At 47.8% G+C, this 27514-nt stretch overlaps 1 protein-coding gene across 3 annotated transcripts in view; it reads right to left on the minus strand.

Annotated features, from left to right (window-relative positions):
* Window positions 1-27514, minus strand: part of IKZF2 (IKAROS family zinc finger 2) — a 138396-nt gene that overhangs the window by 42423 nt on the left and 68459 nt on the right. For 2 of the 3 annotated variants that reach the window (XM_060256879.1, XM_060256877.1), the window contains exon 3: window positions 18470-18739. In XM_060256879.1, coding sequence (XP_060112862.1) covers window positions 18470-18739 — 270 coding nt within the window. The remainder of the gene's footprint in view (window positions 1-18469; window positions 18740-27514) is intronic. The other variant, XM_060256878.1, reaches the window with a different exon arrangement.

Raw genomic sequence — 27514 nt, forward strand, 5'->3', positions numbered from 1 at the left:
TTTATCAGATAGTGCTCAAACTTTTTACCCTGTAGATCTCATTAGCCCCTCAGGTGCTACCAGAATCAAACACATTCTATTGCAGACCGACATGCTACCCTCTGACAAGAACATGGCGTTTTATCTTAAAGACTGCCTCCTCCCATCTGCTACACTCCAGCCACCTTCAGAGGACCCACGCCACCTGAGGCTAGACAGCTGACAACCCAAGAGAGGGTCTTCTTGGCAGTGACACCAAAACTTTGGAATTCCCTTAGAGTTGCCATTGCCCTGGGAGTGCCGGGGACACCTCTGGTTTTGGGGGCTTCAGTCCGATGCTGGAAAGCTGGCCAGCAGGGGAAGCCTCACCCATAACAGGGACATTGTGGCAATATGTCCCTGACCCAATGATATCACCTGGAAGTGATGTCATTGCACTGGGGACATCACACAGGGATGCTCTGGTATTTGGGCAAACTCTATGGTTTTGAGGCCAAAAAAAGCATAGATGTTGCCTGAATACCAGAGCGTCCCCAGCATGATGATATCACTTCTTGGTGACATCATCATGCCTGGGATGTCGTGCAGTGTCTCTGCCCACTCCCAGAATGCCTATCATGTCCCCTGCTCCGGGCACAATAAGACCTGACCAGCCTAAACTGCCTCTCCAGGAGATTCATCAGTGTCTTTCAGCAGCAGGTGAAGACATTTTGTTTTGTCTGCTGTTGGTTGGTAGCCCTCCTTCTAATGCCATTTGTTTATCTGCATTATTTTATACTTTTAATTGTATTTTACTTGCTGAAATCTTTTGTTTTTTATGTCCTCTGCCTTGTGGACACTGATTGGGTAAGAAAGGTGGCATAAAAACATTTTAAATAATAAATAATAATAATTCCCATGTATGCTGCATATACATACTTTCAAGGATAGATTTGCTATTTAAATATGGATAATTCTGGCAACAATAAATGTGCTATAATATACTGGATGGTAACAAATAATTAAAGACTTCAGTGCTGTCAATGCTGGAAAGTTCATCCTGCTGTCTAAATGTGAGGGCAGCATTACATACCGTGAAACTGCTTTCGTTAAAAAAAAAAACACTTTCTTTTCTTCACGGCAATATTTATTTTCTAGTTAAAACTTTACTTTCCCTGCCTTTCAGACTGCAAAAATTAAGGAACGTGCTAAAGCAGTGTTGGGGGCAGGGCTGGCCGCTCTCCCCTGGTCCTGGGGATGTTTGGAGAACATGAAGGCTTTTAGATTTTAAAATTCTACAAATATGCCAATTAGTACTGTTCGGTGTAAATTATAACTTAGCATATATTTTATGCTGTTAAAACAGCACAATAAAAATACAATTTTACAGGAAAAGTAAATATTTAATATAATTCGATTTTGCTCCAAGTTTAATTCTCACTATACACCCCGCCCACCAGCAACCAAGTTCAGTTCCAAATTGAGCAGAAGGAGGCCAGCCTGTCTCCAGTAGTGTCCAACTGACCAGCTCTTTCTTCCCTCATTCCCCTGGACTACGTGCAGAGCAGACCAACGAACTTACTGATGAGAAGGACCACACACTGCCTGATTGGTGATTCTCCGGCCAGGTGGACAGCTTCTCTTTTTTTTCAGTGATGCAGAATTTGGGTCTGAGATTCTCGGCCAGTCAAGTGGGCCATATGTTTATATTTAATTCAATTTATACCCCGCCCTCTCCACCAAGGCGGGCTCAGAGCGGCTTACATCAAATCATAGTATACTATGATTGCAATATACTATGATTGCACATATATTGGCCACTGTGTGACACAGTGTTGGACTGGATGGGCCACTGGCCGGATCCAACATGGCTTCTCTTATGATGGTGTTTGGGGGGCAACAGTGGGAGAGCTTCTAGCCCCACTGATGCACCTCCTGATGGTACCTGGGGTTTTTTTTGGCCAGTGTGTGACACAGAGTGTTGGACTGGAAGGGCTATTGGCCTGATCCAACATGGCTTCTCTTATGTGACCCAGAGTGTTGGACTGGATGGGCCATTGGCCTGATCCAACATGGCTTCTCTTATGTTCTTATGATGGTGTTTGGAGGGCAACAGTGGGAGAGCTTCTAGCCCCACTGATGGACCTCCTGATGGTACCTGGGATTTTTTTTGGCCAGTGTGTGACACAGAGTGTTGGACTGGAAGGGCTATTGGCCTGATCCAACATGGCTTCTCTTATGTTCTTATGTGACACAGAGTGTTGGACTGGATGGGCTTCTCTTATGTTCTTATGTGACACAGAGTGCTGGACTGGATGGGCCATTGGCCTGACCCAGCATGGCTTCTCTTATGTTCTTATGTGACCCAGAGTGTTGGACTGGATGGGCCATTGGCCTGATCCAACATGGCTTCTCTTATGTTCTTATGTGACACAGAGTGTTGGACTGGATGGGCCATTGGCCTGATCCAACATGACTTCTCTTATGTTCTTATGTGACACAGAGTGTTGGACTGGATGGGCCACTGGCCTGATCCAACATGGCTTCTCTTATGTTCTTATGATGGTGTTAGGGGGGCAACAGTGGGAGAGCTTCTGGCCCCACTGATGGACCTCCTGATAGTACCTGGGGTTTTTTTGGCCAGTGTGTGACACAGAGTGTTGGACTGGAAGGGCTATTGGCCTGATCCAACATGGCTTCTCTTATGTTCTTATGTGACACAGAGTGCTGGACTGGATAGGCCATTGGCCTGACCCAACAGGGCTTCTCTTATGTTCTTATGTGACCCAGAGTTTTGGACTGGATGGGCCATTGGCCTGATCCAGCATGGCTTCTCTTATGTTCTTATGTGACACAGAGTGTTGGACTGGATGGGCCATTGGCCTGACCCAACAGGGCTTCTCTTATGTTCTTATGTGACACAGAGTGTTGGAGTGGATGGGCCATTGGCCTGATCCAACATGGCTTCTCTTATGTTCTTAGTGTACTGAGGACAGCGAATGCACTTTGCTGTTCTAGGAGTCTTCTTAAAGACAGAAGGAACACAATGGCACCTTCATGCATCCGACAGAGGGAGTTGTGTTTCTCAAAAACTTATGCCTCAATAAATTTTTTAAGTCTTAAAGGTGCTACTGGACTCTTTACAGTTTCAGCAGCAGACTAACACGGCTCACTCCTCTGGATCTGTGCCAGAATACAGTTGTTCCTAGAGAATGCTGATTAATTAAAGGGCCACTAATCAGTTTGCAGTCTCCCACATGTTTGAAGAGACATGGGCTTTGAGACAAAAGCCTTAGGGCACATTTATAGAGTTGCCAACAACCATTATTTCCATTGGGGAGAAGGCATTTAAAAGGAACATGGACTCTTTAAATGCTATGGCAGCTCATCCGGAACTCCACTTTTGAGTTCAATTGTACTTCCTCCCCTCTCCCGGAATCTCCTGGTAAGCCCCAACTGGTTTGTCATCCTCACCCGGCAACCCTAATTATGTCCCATGAAATTCCCTCCCCTCCCCAAACTCTCCCCTTCTCAGGCTCCACTCTCAAAACCTCCAGGTATTTCCCAACCCAGAGCTGACATGCCTGTACATTTGCCTTGTAACATGACTAACCCAGCAGGTTCTCCTAAATTGAACTTGAAAAATGGGGCTCTCCATTGCGACCTCTTCTTCAAAGACCACTCCATTTATCTGAACAAGGCTCAAAGTTGCCACAGCTGTATGGGAACGTGACTAGGTAACTATACCACAGGGGTGGCCAAACTTGCCTAATGTAAGAGCCACCTAAAATTAGCATCAGATGTTTGAGAGCTACAAGGAAGGAAGGAAGGAAGGAAGGAAGGAAGGAAGGAAGGAAGGAAGGAAGGAAGGAAGGAAGGAAGGAAGGAAGGAAGGAAGGAAGGAAGGAAAATAGATGGGGAAGGTGAGGTGAAAAGAAAGCAACTTTAACTTTAAATGCATTCTCCAAGCCACCACTGGCTGGCTTGGCTTGGAGAAGTGATTTAAAGAGACAAATGTCTTCTCCAAGTTGGCTAATGGGGCGGTAGGGGCTTCAAAAGCCGCAAAATATGTGTGGAAGAGTCACATGTGGCTGAGCTGCAGTTTGGCCACCTCTGCTGTAGCATAACACTTCCAGGAGGTTCTCTGAAACAAATGCTTCAAACTGCAGAAATATTAAAGACATATACTGAATCTTTTTATTAAAGTTTCTGAAGCAATACAGCCTGTTCTATCCCAGAAGTAATTTTAACTACCTTGGCTGTGATATGATGGAACAACAAACTGGCAGTCTAACGTTTATTATTATTTTAAAAGTTTACTCCACCTCCCCAAATATTCTGAAGTAGCAAAGGCCCACCCAATCTTCAGTTCAGCAAAAAGAATCCACAACTACCCTAGGTGAACCCTGACCAATCAAATGCCCTTCCAAAAATAAAGATTTGCCTGCTCTGCAATAAGACAGAGGGAGAAGGGCATTCCAGGCCTTCTGGAAGGTTCTTCTGCACTCTCAGGCCATACCTTAGAAGGCCTGAGATCTCACTGAAGCCAACTGCACTTAGGGAGTGAAAACACAACCAGACACATACAGCAAGCATTGAGTTTGGAAGCCACCATCCGGAAGAGCTGTTTTCCTCCTGCCACAAAGTTTTGGTTGGTCCTAATAAAAAGTATTACATGGGTTACATCATGAAGGGAAACTTCCCATCAAAAAGCTGGCCGCTGTGTATTGTATGACTTGAATGTTCTTGAGATACTTGTAACTCCTACAGCAGCCCAACAGTGAGATTACAGCTACATGGCCCAGCCCAGGAAGGTCAAGAGGGCAATGGGGCACTGGCACATCGGACAAGCAGAGTGGTGTAGCAGCTAGAAGACTGGACTATGACTGAGAAGATCCAGGTTCATATCTCCACTTTGCTAGGATGCCCACTGAGTGATTCTGGGCCTCTCTCTGAAGCCTTAGCTGCCATACAAGGTTGTTCAAAGGATAATAGAAGGGGAACCACATAGTTCACCCTGAACTCCTTGAAGGAAGGGTGTCAGAAATGTCCTAAATAGATAGGACCAGGGCTTTTGGGGAGCAGAAGCGCACAGGAGCAGAGCTCCAACTGGGCTGGACAAAGCTCCGGCTGACAGGCTGAGGAAGGTGCAGGAAGGTATCTTTAAATGCTTTCCTGATGGCTTCAGCACTGGGGAGGGATGGTGGCTCAGTGGTTGAGCATCTGCTTGATAAGCAGAAGGTCCCAGGTTCAATCCCCAGCATCTCCAACTAAAAAGGGTCCAGGCAAGGAGGCGTGAAGAACCTCAGCTTGAGACCCTGGAGAGCCACTGCCAGTCTGAGGAGACAATACTGAATTTGATGGACCCAGGGTCTGATTCAGCAGAAGGCAGCTTCATATGTTCATGGGGAAGAACGATGGCTCAGTGGTAGAGCATCTGCTTGGTAAGCAGAAGGTCCCAGGTTCAATCCCCGGCATCTCCAACTAAAAAGGGTCCAGGCAAGTAGGTGTGGAAAACCTCAGCTTGAGACCCTGGAGAGCCACTGCCAGTCTGAGCAGACAATACTGAGTTTGAGGGACCCAGGGTCTGATTCAGTATAAGGCAGCTTCATGTATTCAGGGGAGCTCCTGCTGGTTCTTTCCTACAAAAAAAGGCCCTGGATAGAACTATATCACACAGTGGCCAAAAATTTATATATATATATATATATATATATATATATATATATACACACACACACACACACACACACACACATATACACACTGTGGCTAATAGCCACTGATGGACCTCTGCTCCATATTTTTGTCTAACCCCCTCTTGAAGCTGTCTATGCTTGTAGCTGCCACCACCTCCTGTGGCAATGAATTCCACATGTTAATCACCCTTTGGGTGAAGAAGTACCTCCTTTTATCCATTCTAATCTGACTGCTCAGCAATTTCATCGAATGCCCACGAGTTCTTGTATTGTGAGAAAGAGAGAAAAGTACTTCTTTCTCTACTTTCTCCATCCCATGCATTATCTTGTAAACCTCTATCATGTCACCCCGCAGCTGACGTTTCTCCAAGCCAAAGAGCCCCAAGCGTTTTAACCTTTCTTCATAGGGAAAGTGTTCCAAACCTGTAATCATTCCAGTTGCCCTTTTCTGGACTTTTCCCAATGCTATAATATCCTGGTTTCTCATATGTTCTTTTGTGCCACAGAGTGTTGGACTGGAGGGGCCACTGGCCTGATCCAAGAGATATTGGCTGAATTCCGAGGGCCAATTTAAGCCGACATAGGCACAGCCCCCAGGCAGATTAAGAAAGCCAGGTCAGAGAGGCACAGCTGCTGCCTGTCCTGCCCTTGCCCTCCCCCCGTCCTCTGACGTCACTGAGGCAGATCAAACAGCTACCACTTGGGAAGTGGCAGCAAATTCTACCGCCAACTAGGTCCGTCGTTCCAGCATCTGAACGCAGGAGTGTGCAAGCGAGGCAGATCCGTGGTGTGAACCTGCCAATCCGTTCTAGGAGCTCACTGCTATTCTTTTTAAAACAAAACAAAACAAAACAAAACTGCCCAGAGCACATGAGGGGATGTGTATACGAGCGCACAGCCACTAAAAATGTAAGGGGGGAAATCAAACCCAAACTGTGCTATGGGGATGGTGCGCAACAACCATGTGAATGTGCCAAAGTGCCCCTGTGCACTTACAGGACCATCTGACCGGGATTTGGTCTCTCCATTTTGAAGTGGCACAGTTTGGAATGCCTCTGGTGTTGCCTGTCTGTACCCAGCCATTGTCTGCAAAGACTGAGGCAAAAGCTCCATCGTGTGCAACAAAAAGTTCTTCCTCACAGGTGCTATACTTAAGGCATTCGGCCTCAGACAACCTCTGCTGGAAGAAATCCAGCCAATGCAATCCTCACTCAAGAAGAGCATCCCTCCACACACAAACACACACTACCTCCAAGCAGTGCTGCAAATGGGCTCTTTGTGGCCCTCCACCCGTTCCGTCATGAGCCTTCCACCAACAACACTCTGGTTGTCCTCCAACCTGATTCAGAACTGTGACTCCCTCTCAATACCAAGAAGCAGGAGATCTGCCCAAAACATAGGGGAAAGGACTAGAGATGTGAAGAACTGGAAAGGCCTGCCCTCCCCAAATTTTTTCCAATAAAAAAACTGGAAATTTGGCGGTATACTGAAAAATACCTCCTATGAAATATTTTCTCTTTCAGAATGAGTGAAATGTTTTTAAAGATAAGGTGGCCATGTTGTTGGCCAGGTGTGTCAAACAAGCGGCCTGGGGCCAAATGAGGCCCCCGAGCAACTGGCTGTCATCTGCTTCCTTCTCTCTCTCTTGCTTCCTTCTGCATCACAGCTTGCTTTGCAAGGCTTGCTCAATCACACAGGAGCTACAGAGCAAAACTTCTATGTTGATGGATACAAATTGGTAAAGGCGGTCCATGAATAAAAATAAATAAGAACTTAAGGAAGTCAGGAAATGTTGGCACTTCAAGTCTACTGTTTCAATATATATGACAAGATGGTCCCTTGAGGAAGGATAGTACACCCGAAACGAAATTGGACCGGTTTTGTTTTTTCATCAGATTCATCATAAATCATTATGAATTTAGGATAGTAGCCACATTGTACACGGAATGGTTTTGTAATTGCATTAGTGTATTGTTTATTCAAGGTGTTTTGGTGAATGCAGTTTGTATTATACATTGTCACTATTTTGTAAGTGGAGAGAGTGTGTTTCTTTCTAAGCATCCTTCTGCGTCACAGGTCGCTTTGCAAGGCTTGCTCAATCACACAGGAGCTGCAGAGCAAAACCTCTATTTTCTCCATTGGCTGAGGCTCCTCCCTTGGAGAGGAAGGGGGGAGAGAGAGCTTTTTTATTATATATATATAAATATCAGAAATATGTCAAGTATTCAGTTTTATATGCTAAGTTATAAATTATGCATTTTTGTTGTTAAAGGAGTAAAACTAGTTTATATTTGACTAGACAGTAAGTATTGCATGTTTTTCAGTTTTTTCCTCACATTTCCAATCCTCCTCCCCAGAAAGAAAGGAAAAAGGTTACCCTTCCCCCACCTCAGTGGCTTCAGAATTTCTGGAAAGTTTAAATCTCCTGAGAGAACTTTGGGGGAGCATAAGGACATCACAAGAGCCCTGCTGGATCAGACCAGGGAGGGTCCATCCAGTCCAGCCTCCTGTCTCACACAGGGCCCACCCAGTTCCCCTGGAAGTCCAACAATAGGGCACAGAGGCTCAGGCCTTCCCCTGAGGCTGCCTCCTGCTCTAGGATTCAGTGGATTAGTCAACAGGGTGAGTAGCCATAGATGGACTTCTCTATCTAATCCCCTTTGAAAGGTGGCAGTGGATTCCACATTTTACCCACTCTCTGTTTTAACTAGCATTTCTTTTGTCCATCCTGAACCTACTGCCCACCAGTGTCATTGGATCCCCTCAGATTCTAGCATTTTGGGAGTGGCAGAAAAAAAATTCTCTTTGTCATCGCTTTCCACTCGGTGTCAACGCTCCCTCTAAACTGTGGAGTCTTGTGAGCAAAAACCCAGCTTCATGAGCTGCTGGCATTAAAGTTGTGAGCTCCTGCATAAATCAGTTTGCTCTGGGGCCGTTTTTCCTGAGCTAAGACAAAAACATGTGAGCCAGAAGCTTAAAAAACTGAGCTAGCTCACACTAACTCAGCTTAGAGGGAACACTGCTCAGTGCATCATTTTATAAACGTCTATCATGTGCCTCCTTAATTATCTCTTTTCCAAACTCTCCAGCCTTTCCACCTAGGGAAGGTGCTCCAACCCCCTCGTCATCTTATTTGCCCTCCTCTGTACTTTTCCCAGTTTCGCAATGTCCTGGGGGAGATGTGTTGACCAGAACCGAACACAGGATTCCAACCCAGTCAACTGCCTCAGGCAGCCAAGTATTCCCGGGCCGTCCCCAAGGCTTGGGCGGAGTCACTTCTGAGACTCCCTGACAGCACCCCCAAAACTATTGCGGCCCATAACTGACTGAGAGCTTACCAGCAAAGGTGGGTTCACATAGAATCATAGAGTTGGAAGGGACCTCCAGGGTCATCTAGTCCAATCCCCTGCATATGCAGGAGACCCACAAATACCTCCCCCTAAATTCACAGAATCTTCATTGCTGTCAGATGGCCATCTAGCCTCTGTTTAAAAACCTCCATGGAACAAACAAAAGCAGAAACAATCTAACCATGACAGGGGTTCTAGCCAGAGAAACAGATCTCTGGCAAGCTGTTCAGTGTAATAAGTCAGTTTTTGCTTCTGACCTTCTTCATCTTTGGGCCCAAAACAACCTTAAATTGTCTTATGGTTGCAAGGGAAGTCAAAAAGGCCAGGCAAGCAAGGCTTGGTATAGAAGTGGAAAATCCCAGCATGGCTGAACTAGTGGGGGGGAGTCCCGGAGACCACCACCACCAGAGACAGGGAGATCACTGGAATACAAACGGGACCAGTTCAACAACAAGACTGCTAACCAGTACCTGGAGCCCAAAGGAAGGAACCGAGAATCAAAGCTGCCCACTGTTTGGATCAGGTTATCCGTGGAAGTCTCCAGAAGGATCATTGCCACACCTCTCCCCATTTGCGCCAAGCTACAGGGACAACCACATTTTTAAAAACCTGCTCTGTTGGTTTTCTTTGGTTTCTCCATGAGGAAAACGAAAGACTTTTTGCTAAAAATACGTAACATATTTCCCCCCCTCTCCGACAATCTACAGCATTAGATCATGGTCATTCCTGCACATGCTGCAGATAGAGATGGCGTTTTCAAGATAATTATTTTAGTTTAAATGTAAATAATTTTGACCTTTCTTTGGTCATCAAGTCACAGCTGCCCTACGGCAAGCCCTCAGGGTGTTTCCAAGACAAGAGACATTCAGGGTGGTTTGCCATTGCCTGCCACTGCGTAGCAACCCAGGCACTTCTTCCTTCCATGTGGCTGCTGCCATTCTCTTCTTCTCTGCTCCCCCCAGTCCCTGAAGTCTCTTCCGCCAAGGCACAGGAAGCTGGAAGTGCCCTCCAGTGCTTCCTCTTCAGTGTCTGGCCACCAGGCAGCCCCAAAATGGCGTCCTCACTCTTGCAATTGGAAGGAACCTCGCATGCTTTTGGGAAAGAGGCCCAGGTACAGCAGAAGGAGAGGCAGGAACACACAAACACAAAGCTGGGAAAGGCCAAACTTAAGGCAAAATGACAAGTTTCATCTGACAATTGGCTGTAGACAATAAGAACCAGTTGGGCCAGCCAAAAACCAGCCAGATGGCAAGCTTTATGCCGACGTGCCATCTCTTCCCTGCCCAACCTCCAGCCAGAGCAACAGACGCAATAGAAAGCTTTATCTCTGGACTGAACGGTGCTCAGAGAGGCTGCCTTTGACAGACACAGGCCTATAAATCTTACCGGTTTCTTTTGTATAAAAGAACTTGCTTGTGGCCAGCTGTCAGACTAAAAGATCTAGGAGGCCACTCACAAGCCTTCTGAGGGAATCAGCCTCACTTTATTGCTCATCTTCACAATACTTTTTCATGGGCATGCAATTCCAAGGTCAAACAGGGACAGACACTCCTCTTCTGTTCTAGGATTCTCAGTCTTCTCAGAGTCTTCTGATATGATCAGATAATCAAAGGCCAGGCCAGCATCAAGTGGGCAGGATGTCCACTGCCTGGCCTGAACACTGTGGCCATTGACACCTTCACCTCATGGCCATCTGACTTGATTCTGCAATTTCAATTACAATCAGACATATCCCCTGACTCCCGCTTCAAAGCCCTATATTGCCTGGGAGCAGGATATCTGGAAGACTGTCTCCTGCCATATGTTCCTGCCCAGAAACTAAGATTACAGGGACAGACCTCCCTGCTCGTCCCATCAATCAAAGAAGCCCATCTGCAGAGTAAACAAGAGATGGCCTTTTCAGTGGCAGCCCCGCGATTATGGAATAACCTCCCCGGAGCAGTGCCTCTGGTCCCCTCAGTTTTGCTCTTCAGGAGAGAGGTGAAGACAGTTTAATTTAATGTAATTATTTAATTTAATTTTTAGATTTATACCCTGCCCTATCCCGCAAGCGGGCTCAGGGTGGCTCCCAACAAAGACTGCATTTGGTCAAGTTTAGTCGCAGTCCAGAGTAGTGATTTTAAATCTTGGCTTTTATGTTTTTAATGCATTTAATGTGTTTTATTCTATTCTATGTTGTAAGCTGTCTTGAGCTCCATAGGGAAGAAAAGCAGCTAATACATGTTTACAATAAAACAAATAAACAAAACCCGCTGACCTTGATCAGGCTTTAAGATCTCCTGCTGTTCAGACCAGGGCCCTGAGGGTGAAGAACTGGGGAATTCATGGGCACTGCGTGCCAGGAATAATTCTTCCGCTCCAGGGCAACCTGCACCACCATGTCATTGTGAGCACCAATCCTAAGAACGCAGTTAACTGGGCAACACTTGGATGTCCCTGACTGACAGCTGTTTATTAAGGAAAGGTTAATAAGATGCTGCAGGTTTCAGAAGTGAAGCCGATGTCATAACGCAGTTGCACTGAAGTCCCTGAGGTGACGCTATGGCATGCCCTAATATCATTTCCAGAGAAAGCCTGCTCACTAATTACACTTCAGAGCCACAATTGCTCCTTATTTAGTTGCTTTCTTTGTGCTGGCCTGTTACATCACCACAAGGCAGAACTGCCTCCAGGAGCGCAGGCAGGGAGGTTTTAATCCACTGGAGGAATTGGATCCTTTTTTTCCCCACTGTGTGTGCAGGCGGTCTGATGTGCCGCAGGTGACTGAAAAAAGGTGTGCTTTGGTGGGCTAGCAAACAGTCTGTGGGCAATTAGCTGCTGCTGACTGATTTGCAAAGAGATTTTGACAACTCAGCAAAAATGAATAGATCCTAGTACTTAGCAGTTAGAGACCACACTTCAGAACACTCAAAGGGTAACAGAATGTGCCAGACTGTATAGTGGTGGACAGTGGGCTGTACCATTCAGAGGGGAAGCCGAATGAGTTTACTGTAGCAAAAAAGAAGTCCAGGGACAGCTTAAAGATTAACAATTAGGGACAGACACGAACCAGCTCAAGAACTGAAGTTCATTCTGAATTTTCATGAAGCCAGGTTTGCAAACTGAACAACTTAATTGAATTTTGATGCAGTTCATGGTGACTGTGAAGAGCAGTAATTAGGAGTTAAATGGCTCACTTTGAACCATTTAAACCCCTGCTTACTGCTCTCCATGAAAACAGCTCAGCAGTGGAGAGCTCCTTGCTGCTCAGCTGTTTGGTTTAAATGGCTCGGAGCCACCATTTAATTCCCTGCTTTCTGCCCAAAGCCATGGTGAGCAGAAAGCTGGGAGTGAAATGGCTGGAAGGTGGGGAGCTCCCTGCTACTCAGCTGTTTGGTTTAAATGGCTTGGAGCCATTTCACCGCCTACTTTCAACTTGCTGAAGCTTTTGCCAGAGAGCCAAAAGTACGGGGTGAAATGGCTCCAGGTCGTTTAAACCTCTGCTCTCTGCTCCATGGCAAAAGCGGGGGTTTATACCTGAAATAGATTAAATGGCTCACGAACTGATACAAACCAGTTCGGTTCACAAACTGGCCTACCTGAACCACAAGCCAAACCCTACCATCCCTGCTAACAGTATTCATTCCAGTATTCCTTTCAAGGACAGCTTTGCAAGAGCTATGACTGACCCAAGGCCATTCCAGCAGCTGCAAGTGGAGGAGGAGGAGGAAGATTGCAGATTTATACCCTGCCCTTCTCTCTGAATCAGACTCTCAGAGCAGCTTACAATCTCCTTTATCTTCATTCCCCACCACAAACACCTTGTGAGGTGTGTGGGGCTGAGAGAGCTCTGACAGAAGCTGCCCTTTCAAGGACAACTCCTGTGAGAGCTCTGGCTGACCGAAGGCCATTCCAACAGCTGCAAGTGGAGGAGTGGGGAATCAAACCCGGTTCTCCCAGACAGAAGTCCGCACACTTATCCACTACACCAAACTGGCTCTCCAAGGAAGCCCAGGGTTGCTGTGCAGAGGCAGACAATGCTAAATCACCTTTGTATATCTTTTTCCCTGACCTGAGCAGTCCAAGTCCAGGGTCCCTACGCAATGGCCAACCACCTCTGAACATATTTTGCCTTGAAAAAACCAGAAGGAGTCACCATAAGTTGGAAATGACTTGACAACACTTTCCACAACCAGGGGTTGTTTTGTAGAAAAACAGGTGGTGGAGCTCATCCAGGAATCATTATGCAGCTGTACCCACTATTCAATGGACAAGGTGGGAAGGAGGAGGGGGAACCCTCAGAAAGGTTCCGGAGCTGCACGCCTGTGAGCTCCTGCTGAATTCAAGGCCTGTCCACAACCATTCTGCTGCCTCAATGTCCCATGTGCCATGAACTGCTGCTGTTAGCGCTACTTCACGCAATTGCTGTTCCTTATTAAAGAAATAGCCAATTTGCTTGGGGAGGGGGGAGAATCACCACTATAGAGTGCCCTTGTCAGCTATTTCAGTCCGGATTATCTGAAATCATTCCTCTGGGATGGTTTGATCTTCTGTTTGATATATCTTATTATGGAACTTCTACTGGGAACGTGCCAGGCTTTCAGGGCAGCGTGAGCTCACTATCGGTATTCTCCCTATTTTTACCACTATGAAGCCTGCAAACCATGAATCAAGGATGTCCATTAAACCCCATTTCCTTATAAATCCTGTCAACGCTAATAAGACACCCTTCACATGACGGTTCCAGAAAGGAAGATACATTTGTCTGTTATGATAGATTTAAAGAAAGAGTTTTAGATTTTGTACTTTAGATTTTGGGCAGCCCCATGGCACAAAGTGGTAAAGCTGCAGTAATGCAAATGAACTCATGACCTGAGTTCGATACCAGCAGAAGCTGGGTTCAGGTAGCTGGCTCAAGGTTGAAGAAGAAGAAGACTGCAGATTTATACCCCACCCTTCTACCTGGAGCAGAGACTCAGAATGGCTTACAATCTCCTATATCTTCTCCCCCCACAACAGAAAGCCTGTGAGGTGAGTGGGGCTGAGAGGGCTCTCACAGCAGCTGCCCTTTCGAGGACAACTCCTGTGATAAGCTCTGGCTGGCCCAAGGCCATTCCAGCAGCTGCAAGTGGAGGAGGGGGGAATCAAACCCGGTTCTCCCAGATAAGACAGCTATGGCTGATCCAAGGCCATGCTAGCAGGTGCAAGTGGAGGAGTGGGGAATCAAACCCAGTTCTCCCAGATGAGAGAGCTCTGGCTGACCCGAGGCCATTCCAGCAGGTGCAAGTGGAGGAGTGGGGAATCAAACCTGATTCTCCCAGGTAAGAGAGCTCTGGCTGACCCAAGGCCATGCTAGCAGGTGCAAGTGGAGAAGTGGGGAATCAAACCCGGTTCTCCCAGATAAGAGATCTATGGCTGACCCAAGGCCATTCCAGCAGCTGCAAGTGGAGGATTGGGGAATCAAACCCGGTCCTCCCAGATAAGAGAGCTATGGCTGACCCAAGGCCATGCTAGCAGGTGCAAGTGGAGGAGTGGGGAATCAAACCCGGTTCTCCCAGATAAGAGATCTATGGCTGACCCAAGGCCATGCTAGCAGGTACAAGTGGAGGAGTGGGGAATCAAACCCGGTTCACCCAGATAAGAGCCCACACACTTAACCACTACACCAAACCTGACTCAGCCTTCAATCTTTCCGGGTCAGTCCAACGAGAACCCAGTTTACTGGGGGAAAGTGTAGATGACTGGGGAAGGCAATGGCAAACCACCCCCCAAAAATGCCGTGAAAACAACATGATGTGATGTCATCTCAGAGTCGGAAGTGACTGGTGCTTGCACAGGTACTTTACTTTCGATTTGGACTGAAAACGAGTTATGCCCCACACATTAGATTTCATGGATGGAAGCCCATTTCTTCAGGCACAGAGAGATGATTCTCACTGTGCATTCATTTTATATAGGGGTATGAGGGGAAAACCAACAACGAATCAACTGCAGGGTTAAGGGGCCATGAAATGGAAGCCGACCAGGGCAAAATGCAATTATATAAAATTGAACCTCATCAAGAAAAAAAAGAAATACAGAGACAGTGTTATTCTGACCCCTGCAGTTAACCAGGTTTCGCTAAGACAGTTAACAACAGGAATAATTGCCCCTCAATTCTTTGTTCAAGCCAGATAAACTTGTCCAAAGTTACGTTCAGAGACTGAACTCTCACTTAATAGATACACCCCAACATATTTGAAAACTGCTTGCTTGAACAGTTAAAAGGGAAATATATACATTTATCAGAAAGACACAACACAAGGAGAGTCCTTTTGGATCAGAGCAGGGGCCCACCCTCTTCCTCAAACCGGAGAGCCACTTTGGTGTAGTGGTTAAGTGTGTGGACTGGGAGAACTGGGTTTGATTCCCCACTCCTCCACTTGCAGCTGCTGGCATGGCCTTGGGTCAGCCAGAGCTCTGGCAGAGGTTGTCCTTGAAAGGGCAGCTGCTGTGAGAGCCCTCTCAGCCCCACCCACCTCACAGGGTGTCTGTTGTGGGGGGGAAGGTAAAGGAGATTGTAGGCCACTCTGAGTCTCTGTCCTTGAAAGGGCAGCTGCTGTGAGAGCCCTCTCAGCCCCACCCACCTCACAGGGTGTCTGCTGTGGGGGAAGAAGGGAAAGGAGATTGTAGGCCGCTCTGAGACTCTTCGGAGTGGAGGGCAGGATATAAATCCAATATCATCTTCTTCTTCTTCCTTCCAAAGCAGCCAGCTTCAGGGACTGACAGCATCCAAAGACAAAGCTCCCCTTTAGCAGCAAGACTAACAGTGGCAGACAGAGCCATCCTACAGGAAAGGTCTTACCACTCATTACACGCTTTTCGCAGAGTGAAAGGTGCCTGATTTTAGCAAATATCCTCCTCTTTGCAAGTAGCTCAGGCACTGAAATAACCGGTGCTGGTCAGGAATTTGCAATGGAGTCTGGCTTTAAAGAAACTGGCGTGGAATGCGCCTTTACAAAGAAGAGTTAGATTTGAGTCCCTTTGCATCTTAGAGACCACCAAGATATTCAAGGCAGGGTTTCCCATTTGCAGGGTTGTGACCTGGTACCGGGCCACACAAGCCTCAATGCTGGGTCGCCAGGGGTGGTCCGACTGCCCCTGTCCCCCCTTCTGCTCTATTTATCTTCGGCGCCACAATGCAGCACCTCAGCCCCCCATGCTGACGCTGATTCCAACTGTACCACTCTCTGATCATCTTCCAGGCAGAGGATGCTCAGGGAGCGATACTGAGACTGCGCGCCAGCCAGGCAAGCTCCTCCACCCCTCTCTGATGTTCAGAAACATTAGAGAGGTTGGGGAAAGCTCCTGGCCAGTGAACAGTCTTTGTATCACTCCATGAGCATCCTCCACCCGGACCATGGGGGGGGGGGAGTTTGGGAAACCCTGCTTCAGGGTATGAGCCTTGTTGGTCTCTAAAGGTGCCCCTGGACCAAGATGGCTGCCCTTTGAAACTTTCTTCACAAAGAAGGACATCTTGCAGGGAAGCCTCTATTGCTGGGAAGTGGTATATTCTGTAATTCTATGCTTGCTGTGAGCCCCCTGTGAAGATGATGATATTGGATCTATATATCCCGCCCAGTTCTCCCAGATAAGAGTCCGCACACTTAACCACTACAGCAAACTGTGGCAGAATTTCTTTTGGGTTGGCCCTCTTTATGAAATTGGCGACAAGAGCTGTTTATGAAAATTGGCCATCAAGGGTTCAAGCATTCATACTGCTAACCACCAGCAGCTTAGGCTGAGAATCTGCTTCGGCGGGGAGGACGGGATACAAATCAAAAAATTTTTTTTAAAAAAATCTAGGTTAGTAGAAAATGTGTGTGAAAGTTTGGTGAGAGCCAGTTTGGTGCCGTGGTTAAGTGCGCGGACTCTTATCTGGGAGAAATGAGTTTGATTCCCCACTCCTCCACTTGCAGCTGCTGGAATGGCCTTGGGTCAGCCATAGTTCTCACAGGGCTTTTCCTTGAAAGGGCATCTTCTGAGAGAGCTCTCTCAGTCCCACCTTCCTCGCAGGGTGTCTGATGTGGGAGAGGAAGATAAAGGAGATTGTGAGCCGCTCTGAGACTTTGAGTGGAGGGCAGAATATAAATCCCATGTCTTCTGCTTCTGCTTTTTCAGTGGGAGGGCTTCTGGAGTTCTGGCTCTGCTGGTGGACCTCCTGATGGCCTCTGGGCTTTGGCCACTGTGTGGCACAGAGTGTTGGACTAGATGGACCATTGGCCTGATCCAACATAGCTTCTCTTATCTTATGTCTGAGGCAGTGATGCTCTGTATTTTTGGTGCTTGCAGGGGGCACAGTGGGAGGGCTTCTGAAGTTCTGGCTCTGCTGCTGGACCTCCTGATGGCACTTGGGGGGGGGGGTTGGCCACTGTGTGACACAGAGTGTTGGACTGGATGGGCCATTGGCCTGATCCAACATGGCTTCTCTTATGTTCTTATGTGACACAGAGTGTTGGACTGGATGGGCCATTGGCCTGATCCAACAGGGCTTCTCTTATGTTCTTATGTGACACAGAGTGTTGGACTGGATGGGCCATTGGCCTGATCCAACAGGGCTTCTCTTATGTTCTTATGTGACACAGAGTGTTGGACTGGATGGGCCATTGGCCTGATCCAACATGGCTTCTCTTATGTTCTTATGTAAAAGCTGTCTCAGGACAGGAAAAGCCTTATATGGTATGAGCAGGAACCGGCAGAGTCAAGATAACTGACCACCTGTAAGATGCATCTGGAGATTTTGGAATGCATAATATCAGATAAGGTAAGAGTATACTGATATGAGTTTCCGGGGATAATGCTTTATATACCCTGGGCTTTTGAGCAGAGGTTGCTGGCTGCATGAGAGGCAGGAGACCTCTATGCTGGTCAAGCCAAGAAATTAACAAGCCTTTGTTAATTTCAAGCCTGATCTGACTAGAGACAGGAGACTGTCTCTATGCTGGTCATGCCAAACAAATGGGACTTGGGACTTAAGACCTTAAATGAGAAAATGTAGACAATGCTTGACTATAGAATTGTGCTTAACTATGGAACTATGCTTGACTATAGAACTGAATTCTGACTATATGACTGTATGAGCAAATGTACAAATGCTATCTAGTGCCTTGCTTTTCTATCCATATATTTTAAGCCTTCTGTATGGAGAAGAAACCAAGTCTAATAAAGTTTATCTGTAAGGTCTTGAAACTTCTTAGTGTTTCAGCCTTAGTGTATTAGCCTTCTGATAACTCCAGGTTGTTTTGGGTTTGGGTTACTGAGGGTACAAGAGATGCAAGTAATCCCGCTACACCCACTTCCTTATCTGTCAGCAGACTTCTACTGTGGAAAGCAAAGCTCTCCCTCCCCACACCACCGGGGTACTGAGAAAAGCAAGCGAGCAAGTCAGAAACATCGACACGAGAAACCAAAGGCAGTCATCACGTTTGTCTTTTGGCTGCTTACCAGTGTGACTCCTTTTATGTACCATAAGCACATTGGGACCAATGCAAACCATGCCACAGACGTCACATTTCAGTTTACCATTCGGAAGCCGGATTCCTCCCTCGCCCGACAGTTCCTGCAGCTTCCTGCTGTCCATCATCTCGTGGTTGTCAGAAAGAGGTTCTTCTAAACTGCTCCCTTCATCGTGGCCCCTGAGCCCATCTTCATGCTTCAGGGGCTTCCGGTCAGAATCCTCATCATCACTTTGCATTTCTAGCTTTATGGAATTTGCTGCAAATAAAAAACATTAATGTTAACTTTGTTTTCCCCTCACAGCTAGGATCCTGAACAAGTCTAGCTCTCATGTTAGTTCTAAAAGTAAGCAGATTCAAACGCTGGTTCACAAGATATTTTCCAGTCCCAGCAGTCTGTGCATTGCTTGAGAGCCCATTGACATGCGGAGATGCCCATAAGAACATGAGAAGCCCTGTTGGATCAGGCCAGTGGCCCATCCAGCCCAACACTCTGGGTCACATAAGAGAACCCATGTTGGATCAGGCCAATGGCCCATCCAGCCCAACACTCTGTGTCACATAAGAACATAAGAGAAGCCCTGTTGGATCAGGCCAGTGGCCCATCCAGTCCAACACTCTGTGTCACATAAGAACATAAGAGAAGCCCTGTTGGATCAGGCCAGTGGCCCATCCAGTCCAACACTCTGTGTCACATAAGAGAAGCCCTGTTGAATCAGGCCAATGGCCCATCCAGCCCAACACTCTGTGTCACATAAGAGAACCCATGTTGGATCAGGCCAATGGCCCATCCAGCCCAACACTCTGTGTCACATAAGAACATAAGAGAAGCCCTGTTGGATCAGGCCAGTGGCCCATCCAGTCCAACACTCTGTGTCACATAAGAGAAGCCCTGTTGAATCAGGCCAATGGCCCATCCAGCCCAACACTCTGTGTCACATAAGAGAACCCATGTTGGATCAGGCCAATGGCCCATCCAGCCCAACACTCTGTGTCACATAAGAACATAAGAGAAGCCATGTTGGATCAGGCCAATGGCCCCTCCAGTCCAACACTCTGTGTCATAAGAACATAAGAGAAGCCATGTTGGATCAGGCCAATGGCCCATCCAGTCCAACACTCTGGGTCACATAAGAACATAAGAGGAGCCATGTTGAATCAGGTCAATGGCCCATCCAGTCCAACACTCTGTGTCATACAGTGGCCCAAAAATCCAGGTGCCATCAGGAGGTCCACCAGTAGGGCCAGGACACTAGAAACCCTCCTACTGTGCCCCCCAAGCACCAAGAATACAGAATGTCACTTGCCCCAGATATAAGAAGAAGAAAAATTGCAGATTTATACCCCGCTCTTCTCTCTGAATCAGAGACTCAGAGCGGCTTACAATCTCTATCTTTTCCGCTCACAACAGACACCCTGTGAGGTGGGTGAGGCTGAGAGGGCTCTCATAGCTGCTGCCCTTTCAAGGACGACTCTGCAAGAGCTATGGCTAACTCAAGGCAATTCCAGCAGGTGCAAGTGGAGGAGTGGGGAATCAAACCCGGTTCTTCCAGATAAGAGTTCATGCACTTAACTACTACACCAAACTGGCTCTCTTAGAAGAACAGAAGAGAAGCCATGTTGGATCAGGCCATTGGCCCATCCAGTCCAACACTCTGTGTCACACAGGGGCCAGAAAACCCCAGGTGCCATCAGGAGGTCCGCCAGTGGGGCCGGGACACTAGAAGCTCTCCCACTGTGCCCCCCCCCCCAAGCACCAAGAAGACAGAGCATCACTGTCCCGGACATAAGAACATAAGAGAAGCCATGTTGGATCAGGCCAACGGAGTGGGTTGGGAAATCCCTAGGGTGGTGAGAAGAGGCACAGTGGCTGGTTGCCAACTCTCCAGGGGGGCCCAGAAGATCCCTAGGAAGCCCCAAGAAGAGTTCTTAGCGAGTCCAGAGGGAGGTGAGGAGGTTGTCCCGCCTAACCGGAGCCCAGACAGGGACAGTACTGGCAGCAAATACTCTGAGGCAGCAAAGTGGAACAGCCCTTTCAGGTCAGTATACCAGGAAGGGATGGGCAGGAACGGGGCCAACTAGCAGACGCAGGAGTGGTCCGCCACAGTTGCCAAGACAAAAGGTTTCAGAAATCACATGAACTGGCATAAAAGAACTGGAAATGTGAACATCAACATTCACAATGATCAATTTTTTGAGTATGCCTTTGCTACACCCTGATCTGAATGGCCCACGCTAGCCCAATCTCATCAGATCTTGGAAGCTAAGCAGGGTCAACCCTGGTTAGTACTTGGATGGGAGACCGCCCCAGAAGGCCAGGGTCACTATGCAGGGAGCAGGGAAAAGCAAACCACTACTGCAGTCTCTGGCTTTGAAAACCCTGCGGAGTTACCCTAAGTCAGCTGTGACTTAATGGTGCTTCCCACCACCACCACTACACAGAACCAGGGGTGGAATTCTAGCAGGAGCTCCTTTGCATATTAGGCCACACACCCCGATGCAGCCAATCCTCCAAGAGCTTACAAGGCTCTTTTTGGTAAGCCTACTATGTAAAGGAGTTCCTGCTGGAATTCCACCCCTGCACAGAAGCATATGGAATCTGCCTTATACCAAGTCAGACTGGCAACGGTTCTTGAAAGCATCATCCAGACATTCTGTCATCCAAGATCCTCTGAAGAGGAGACTTCCCTTTGAGTCGCATGCCCTGGCTTTTCTCATTTACCTACAGCAGGGGCGGCCAACGGTAGCTCTCCAGATGTTTTTTGCCTACAACTCCCATCAGCCGCAGCCACTGGCCATGCTGGCTGGGGCTGATGGGAGTTTTAGGCAAAAAACATCTGGAGAGCTACCGTTGGCCACGCCTGGCCTACAGCCTTGCTCTAAGAAGTCCATAATAGAAACAGAAGGTAGAATAGCTGACCCCAAACCATTAGACCGACCTTTCCTCCCCTAACAAGTTATATAAGAGCTTACCAAATCTGGTAAATAATCATTGAAAACTTTGAACCAAAAGCATTTTTGGTGGGAGAATATTTTATAAAAGTTTTGATCAATCTTTATTGAAACGTTTCAACCCAAAGTTTTCAGAAGTTATCTAACTGAACAACAGTTTAGATCCCACTGAGTATTTCCACAGAAAGTGGGATACACACTAAAAAAACACAACGTCCTTATCTAATAACTGCACCCCACCCTTGTGGCAGCCTGAAATGCCCCCGCAAGCTTGTTCTTGGGTGACCCCCAGCAAAAAGATTTCAGGGGGCATTTCAGGTTGCCATAAGAGAGAGGAGAGGTGAGAAAGCTGCATTTTATAAGCACATATCTCTGTCTGCGAAAATACCCCATGGTATCTAAACCAATGATTCCTCTAATCTGAGTGAGAAGATGGGGCTGACCATTTTCTGTTCCTTTGAGCAATAATCTCAGTTTTGGTTTGCCCCGTCTTCTTGCCTCTTAAACAACCAGTCTTGATTTTCAGAAGTGTCACCTGCTCATAAACCCATCCACCAGGTGAGAGAGTCTGGTGGTCTGCACATCAGAAACCAAAGCTCAACCCGTGAAACATTTCCTAACTACCTCTTGCTACAACTGCGATGTTCCCTTCGAAACTCTGGCGGGAATCCAGTTGAAAAGTACAGCACAGCAAAACACAGCAAGTCGGCTCTGAAGCAGAAGGCTCCATTCGAACACAAGGCCTGAACCCACTCTGTCCAAAGACGCCCACGCCGAGAAGAGGAGGAGGCACTTAGCCAGACATCTGCCTTTGCATCCCCTGGGCACCAAAAGCAAAGTTGTGTACACCGCTCAGCATTTCCAGCCCTCCCTCTTCTCAGACCTTACCATTGTCAGGAACCTGCCATTAAGAGCTTGTTGCTGCGCGAGATTCCTCTCCAACTGGGACCAACAGGCCTCCAAGGAGGGGAAGGCAGCTACAGGAGGGATCTCCTCTGCTCCACAGAAGGCGTTTGCTGCTTAGGTAATTCCCACTGCCTTAATCTGACTTCACTCACCTTCATGTATATATATGATCAGGCTTCGGATTCAGCAGGAGCTCACAGGAGCACAGCTCCTGAACCTTTCCGGCAGTTCCCCCTCTTCCTCCCCATCTACCTACCTTGTCCATTGAATAGTAGGTGCAGCTGCATAACAATCCCTGGATAAGGGGAGCGAGCAGCCAGCCAGCCACCAGGGAATTTGCCACACCCCCAGCAGCCCTCATTAACCCCTGGAGAAGCCCACACCACCCTTTCTCCACTTCTTATGTAATTTTGGGTGGTGCGTGGCTTGCTGGCATTCTGATCCGGGGAGGGGGGGAGGAGACCCCCAGGCAAGCAAGGCCTGTTTGGGCTGCCTTGGATCTCTAGAAGAAGAAGACTAGAGAGCCAGTTTGGTGCAGTGGTTAAGTGGGCAGACTCTTATCTGGGAGAACGGGGTTTGATTCCCCACTCCTCCACTTGCAGCTGCTGGAATGGCCTTGGGTCAGCCAGAGCTCTCTTATCTGGGAGAACGAAGTTTGATTCCCCACTCCTCCACTTGCAGCTGCTTGAATGGCCTTGGGTCAGCCATAGCTCTGGCAGAGGTTGTCCTTGAAAGGGCTGCTGCTGTGAGAGCTCTCTCAGCCCCATCTACCTCACAGGGTGTCTGTTGTGGGGGGAGAAGATAGAAAAGATTGTAAGCTGCTCCAAGTCTCTGAGTTCAGAGAGAAAGGCGGGGTATAAATCTGCAATTCTTCTTCTTCATTTCTACCTGCCCTTCTCTCTGAATCAGAGACTCAGAGCGACTTACAATCATAGCTTTAAAATCATAGCTCTGGGAGAATCATAGGAACATGAGAGAAGCCATGTTGGATCAGGCCACAGGCCCATCCAGTCCAACATTCTGTGTCACATAAGAACATATGAGAAGCCCTGTTGGATCAGGCCAAGGGCCGACCCATTCCAACACTCTGTGTCACACAGTGGCCAAAACTCAGGGATCATCAGGAGGTCCACCAGCAGGACCAGAACTCCAGAAGCCCTCCCACTGTTGCCCCCTAAGCACCAAGAAGACAGAGCATCATTGTCCTGGACAAAAGAACATGAGAGAAGCCATGTTGGATCAGGCCAGTGGCCCATCCAGTCCAACTCTCTGTGTCACGTAAGAACAGAAGAGAAGCTATGTTGGATCAGGCCAGTGGCCCATCCAGTCCAACTCTCTGTGTCACATAAGAACATGAGAGAAGCCATGTTGGATTAGGCCAGTGGCCATCCAGATCAACTCTCTGTGTCACATAAGAGAAGCCATGTGGGATCAGGCCAGTGGCCCATCCAGTCCAACTTTCTGTGTCACATAAGAACATAAGAGAAGCCATGTTGGATCAGGCCAAGGGCCCATTCAGTCTAGCACTCTGTGTCACACTGTGGCCAAAGACCCATGGGCCACATGGAGTTCCATCAGTAGGGCCAGAACTCAAGAATCCCTCCCACTCTTGCCTCATCCAAAGCACCAAGATGACAGAGCATCCATCGCTGCTCCAGACAGAGTGTTCCGGCTATACCTTGTGGCTAAGAGCCACTGACAGACCAAATAAAGTCTTTTTATTTTGCAAAGTGCTGTAAACTGTTACTGTGCTAACAACTGCATGTGGTCAAGCCTTCCTTTAAAAATCACTGTGGAGGAATCTGAGCTGAGAGACAGCAATCTGCTTAAGGCCAACAGGACAGGGAGAACTTTATTCCATGGAAACCACCCATTTCTTCCATGGAACAAGGCATGGAGACAGATCAAAGGCAGACCTGTGTAATCAACTGTAACAGGAACACAGATGCCTGCGGGTTCAAACTGGAGAGCCAGTTTGGTGTAGTGGTTAAGTGTGCAGACTCTTATCTGGGAGAACCGGGCTTGATTCCCCACTCCTCCACTTACAGCTGCTGGCATGGCCTTGGGTCAGCCATAGCTCTCTTATCTGGGAGAACCGGGCTTGATTCCCCACTCCTCCACTTGCAGCTGCTGGAATGGCCTTGGGTCAGCCAGAGCTCTCTTATCTGGGAGAACCGGGTTTGATTCCCCACTCCTCCACTTGCAGCTGCTGGAATGGCCTTGGGTCAGCCAGAGCTATGGCAGAGGTTGTTCTTGAAAGGGCAGCTGCTGTGAGAGCTCTCTCCAGCCCCACCCACCTCACAGGGTGTCTGTTGAGGGGGAGGAAGGGAAAGGATATTGTGAGCCGCTCTGAGACTCTTCGGAGTGGAGGGCAGGATATAAATCCAATATCTTCATCTACCTCATAGGGTGTCTGTTGTGGGGGAGGAAGGGAAAGGAGATTGTGAGCCGCTCTGAGACTCTTCGGAGTGGAGGGCGGGATATAAATCCAATATCATCTTCTTCTTTTGCCTGCGGCCTAAATGCACATTCTCCAGCTATGGATAAGGTAGGTTTGACTAGAAAACTCATATCCCCCAAATCCTGTTGGTCTTTGAGGTGCTACTGGATTCAAATCCTGTTCTTTTACAGCAGAACAACACAGCTGCCCTCTGAAACAGCTCTGTGTTACCTCACTGCCGAAGATTCTTCTAGCCCTAATATACAGAATAGAATATACACCCATCATAATATACTGTCACATCTGGGGCATCCAAAGAAATAGTCCAAAATTCACCTAATGTCCCTGGTTCCAAAAACAAGAGTATTTCAGGAATCATTTGGTTTAACACTTCTTTGCCCCCTCAGAAGCAGGGCCGGCGCTGGGTTTTCTGCTGCTGGAGGCAGACCCCAGCTCAGCGCCCCCCCCCCCAATCTTCCTTTAGAATAAAACATTTGTGTGCGCCGCACAATGATATCACAAAAAGTGACATCAACAAGCAGTCACCTTCCACTCAGGCTCCCTGATCAGGGTGGGGACGGGGGGGGGGCGACAGTCCCCTCATGCATGCCAACGCAAGCCCCTTCCCCAGCTCAGCCTACCTGCGCGGGAGCTGACAGTCACCTCCCGCGCTCCTTGCAAGGCTCACGGGATGCAAGCCCCTTGCCCCGCTCAGCCTTCCTGCAAACAGGAAGGCTGATCAGGGGGCGGGGGAGCCAACGGTCGATCCCGTGTGCCTTGCAAGGTGTGCAGGACCCAAGCCCCAGCCCGGCTCATGGTGGGGGGAGCCCCCAGAGGTGCCCCCAGGCGGGATGATGCCCTAAGCAGCCGCCTACCCCACCTATTCCCATGCACCGGCCCTGTTCAGAAGTGTAGCAAACTCTCTATTTAACTTCCAGTTTTGATATAATTCTAATTAGAGGTTTCTCATTGCTGTCTTACAGGCATTGCCTTGAATGGCCAAAGTTAGGGGTGACATTAGCTGCCTTCCAGTCCTCAGGAACGGAGGCAGATTTCAATGAAAGATTACATATTTTTGTCAGGAGATTCACCAGTTCGCATTTGAGTTCTTTCAGAACTCTTGGATGCATGCCATCTGGCACCTCCAAGGCTGAAGCGTGCACGCACACAAAAGCTTACACCCAGAATAAATCTTTGTTAGTTTTAAAGATGCCACTGGACTCAAACTGTGCTCAAGTACTTAAGTCACCTTTGGACACTTTCCCCCAAGTATGGAGATGTGAAGAAGTCAAGACCCTGCTCTTTGTTTCATTGTGAGACTTTAACAGTTACTGGTTTCAGTGAATGCAACCATATAACGGAAAGCACAGAGTTCTACTACTGGGGGGCACCAAAACAGACTCAAGACCGAAACCATGTTGCGTTCACATTGTTAACTAGAACAGGTGAGTTCCACACATCCAGTCTGCCATTTTACAAGCTCAGCGACAGCACATATTAGTCTTCATGTTATTGATTTCAGTTTTGGAGCCTGGACTAGTTGGGATGAGTCCACATTCCATCAAATCAAACTTGTAAAATATGCACGTAAATAGCTATTAAAGATCCCCCCCTATATGTTTTTGAACACTTCTTGCTGAAGCGACAGATGGCAATGCAAAAAAAAAAAAAAAGTAAAGTAATTTGGGAATAGAAACTTTTCATCACTTCCATGCGTGCCACACTCTTTACTGTAAATAAATGGCATTGTGGTAGCTCATTAAGTCCATACATCTGTGTAGCAACTTGCTATTTCTGGATATTTTCTAACACAATGTTTAAATCAACAGCTTTTGCTCACATGTTTCTTTTTTTCTCACAACACCACAAGAAAGGCAAACAAAAGCAGAGATAGCCAGTAAATATTTCACAAGTGCTCTTATTTGCCATTAATCTCCTCTGCTCTTCTATAAAGACCCTGAAACGCAGCGGCAATTAGGCCCTTCCTAATCTGGATGTGCAGCTGAAGGAAGCTCTCTTCTGTGGAGCAGTCCCATATGCCTGGCCTACAGAACAAACTACAGCGCCACTCAACTTCATCTAGCAGAAAGAGAAATAATTCAGAACATCATGAGTCCAGAAGTCGATGTGCTTGAATACGTTCAAAGCAACAGCTACATTCTGACCTTACAACGAGCCTGCTGGTGCAGTGGTTAAGTGGGCAGACTCTTATCTGGGAGAACTGGGTTTGATTCCCCATTCCTCCACTTGCAGCTGCTGGAATGGCCTTGGGTCAGCCATAGCTCTTGCAGAGGTTGTCCTTGAAAGGGCAGAGCTCTCTCAGCCCCACCCACCTCACAGGGTGTCTGTTGTTGTGGGGGGGGGGAAGGTAAAGGAGATTGTGAGCCACTCTGAGATTTGGAGTAGAGGGCAGGATATAAATCCAATATCATCATCTTCTTACCTGGGAGAACTGGGTCTGATTCCCCACTTCTCCACATGCACCTGCTGATGTGGCCTTGAGTCAGTCACAGGTTCTCGCAGAGCTGTTCCTCTCAAGAGTAGTTTCTGTCAGAGCTCTCTCAGCCCCACCTACCTCACAGAGTGCCTGTTGTAGGGAGGGGAAGGGAAAGGAGATTGGAAGCTGCTCTGAAACTCCTTCAGGTAGTGAAGGGCAGGGTATAGACTCAATCTCTTCTTCCTCTTCCTCTTCTACTACTACTACTACTACTAATACTAGTACTACTACTTGGTGAG

This window comes from Heteronotia binoei, chromosome 16 (genome assembly GCF_032191835.1).
Source record: "Heteronotia binoei isolate CCM8104 ecotype False Entrance Well chromosome 16, APGP_CSIRO_Hbin_v1, whole genome shotgun sequence".
Lineage (NCBI taxonomy): Eukaryota > Metazoa > Chordata > Lepidosauria > Squamata > Gekkonidae > Heteronotia > Heteronotia binoei.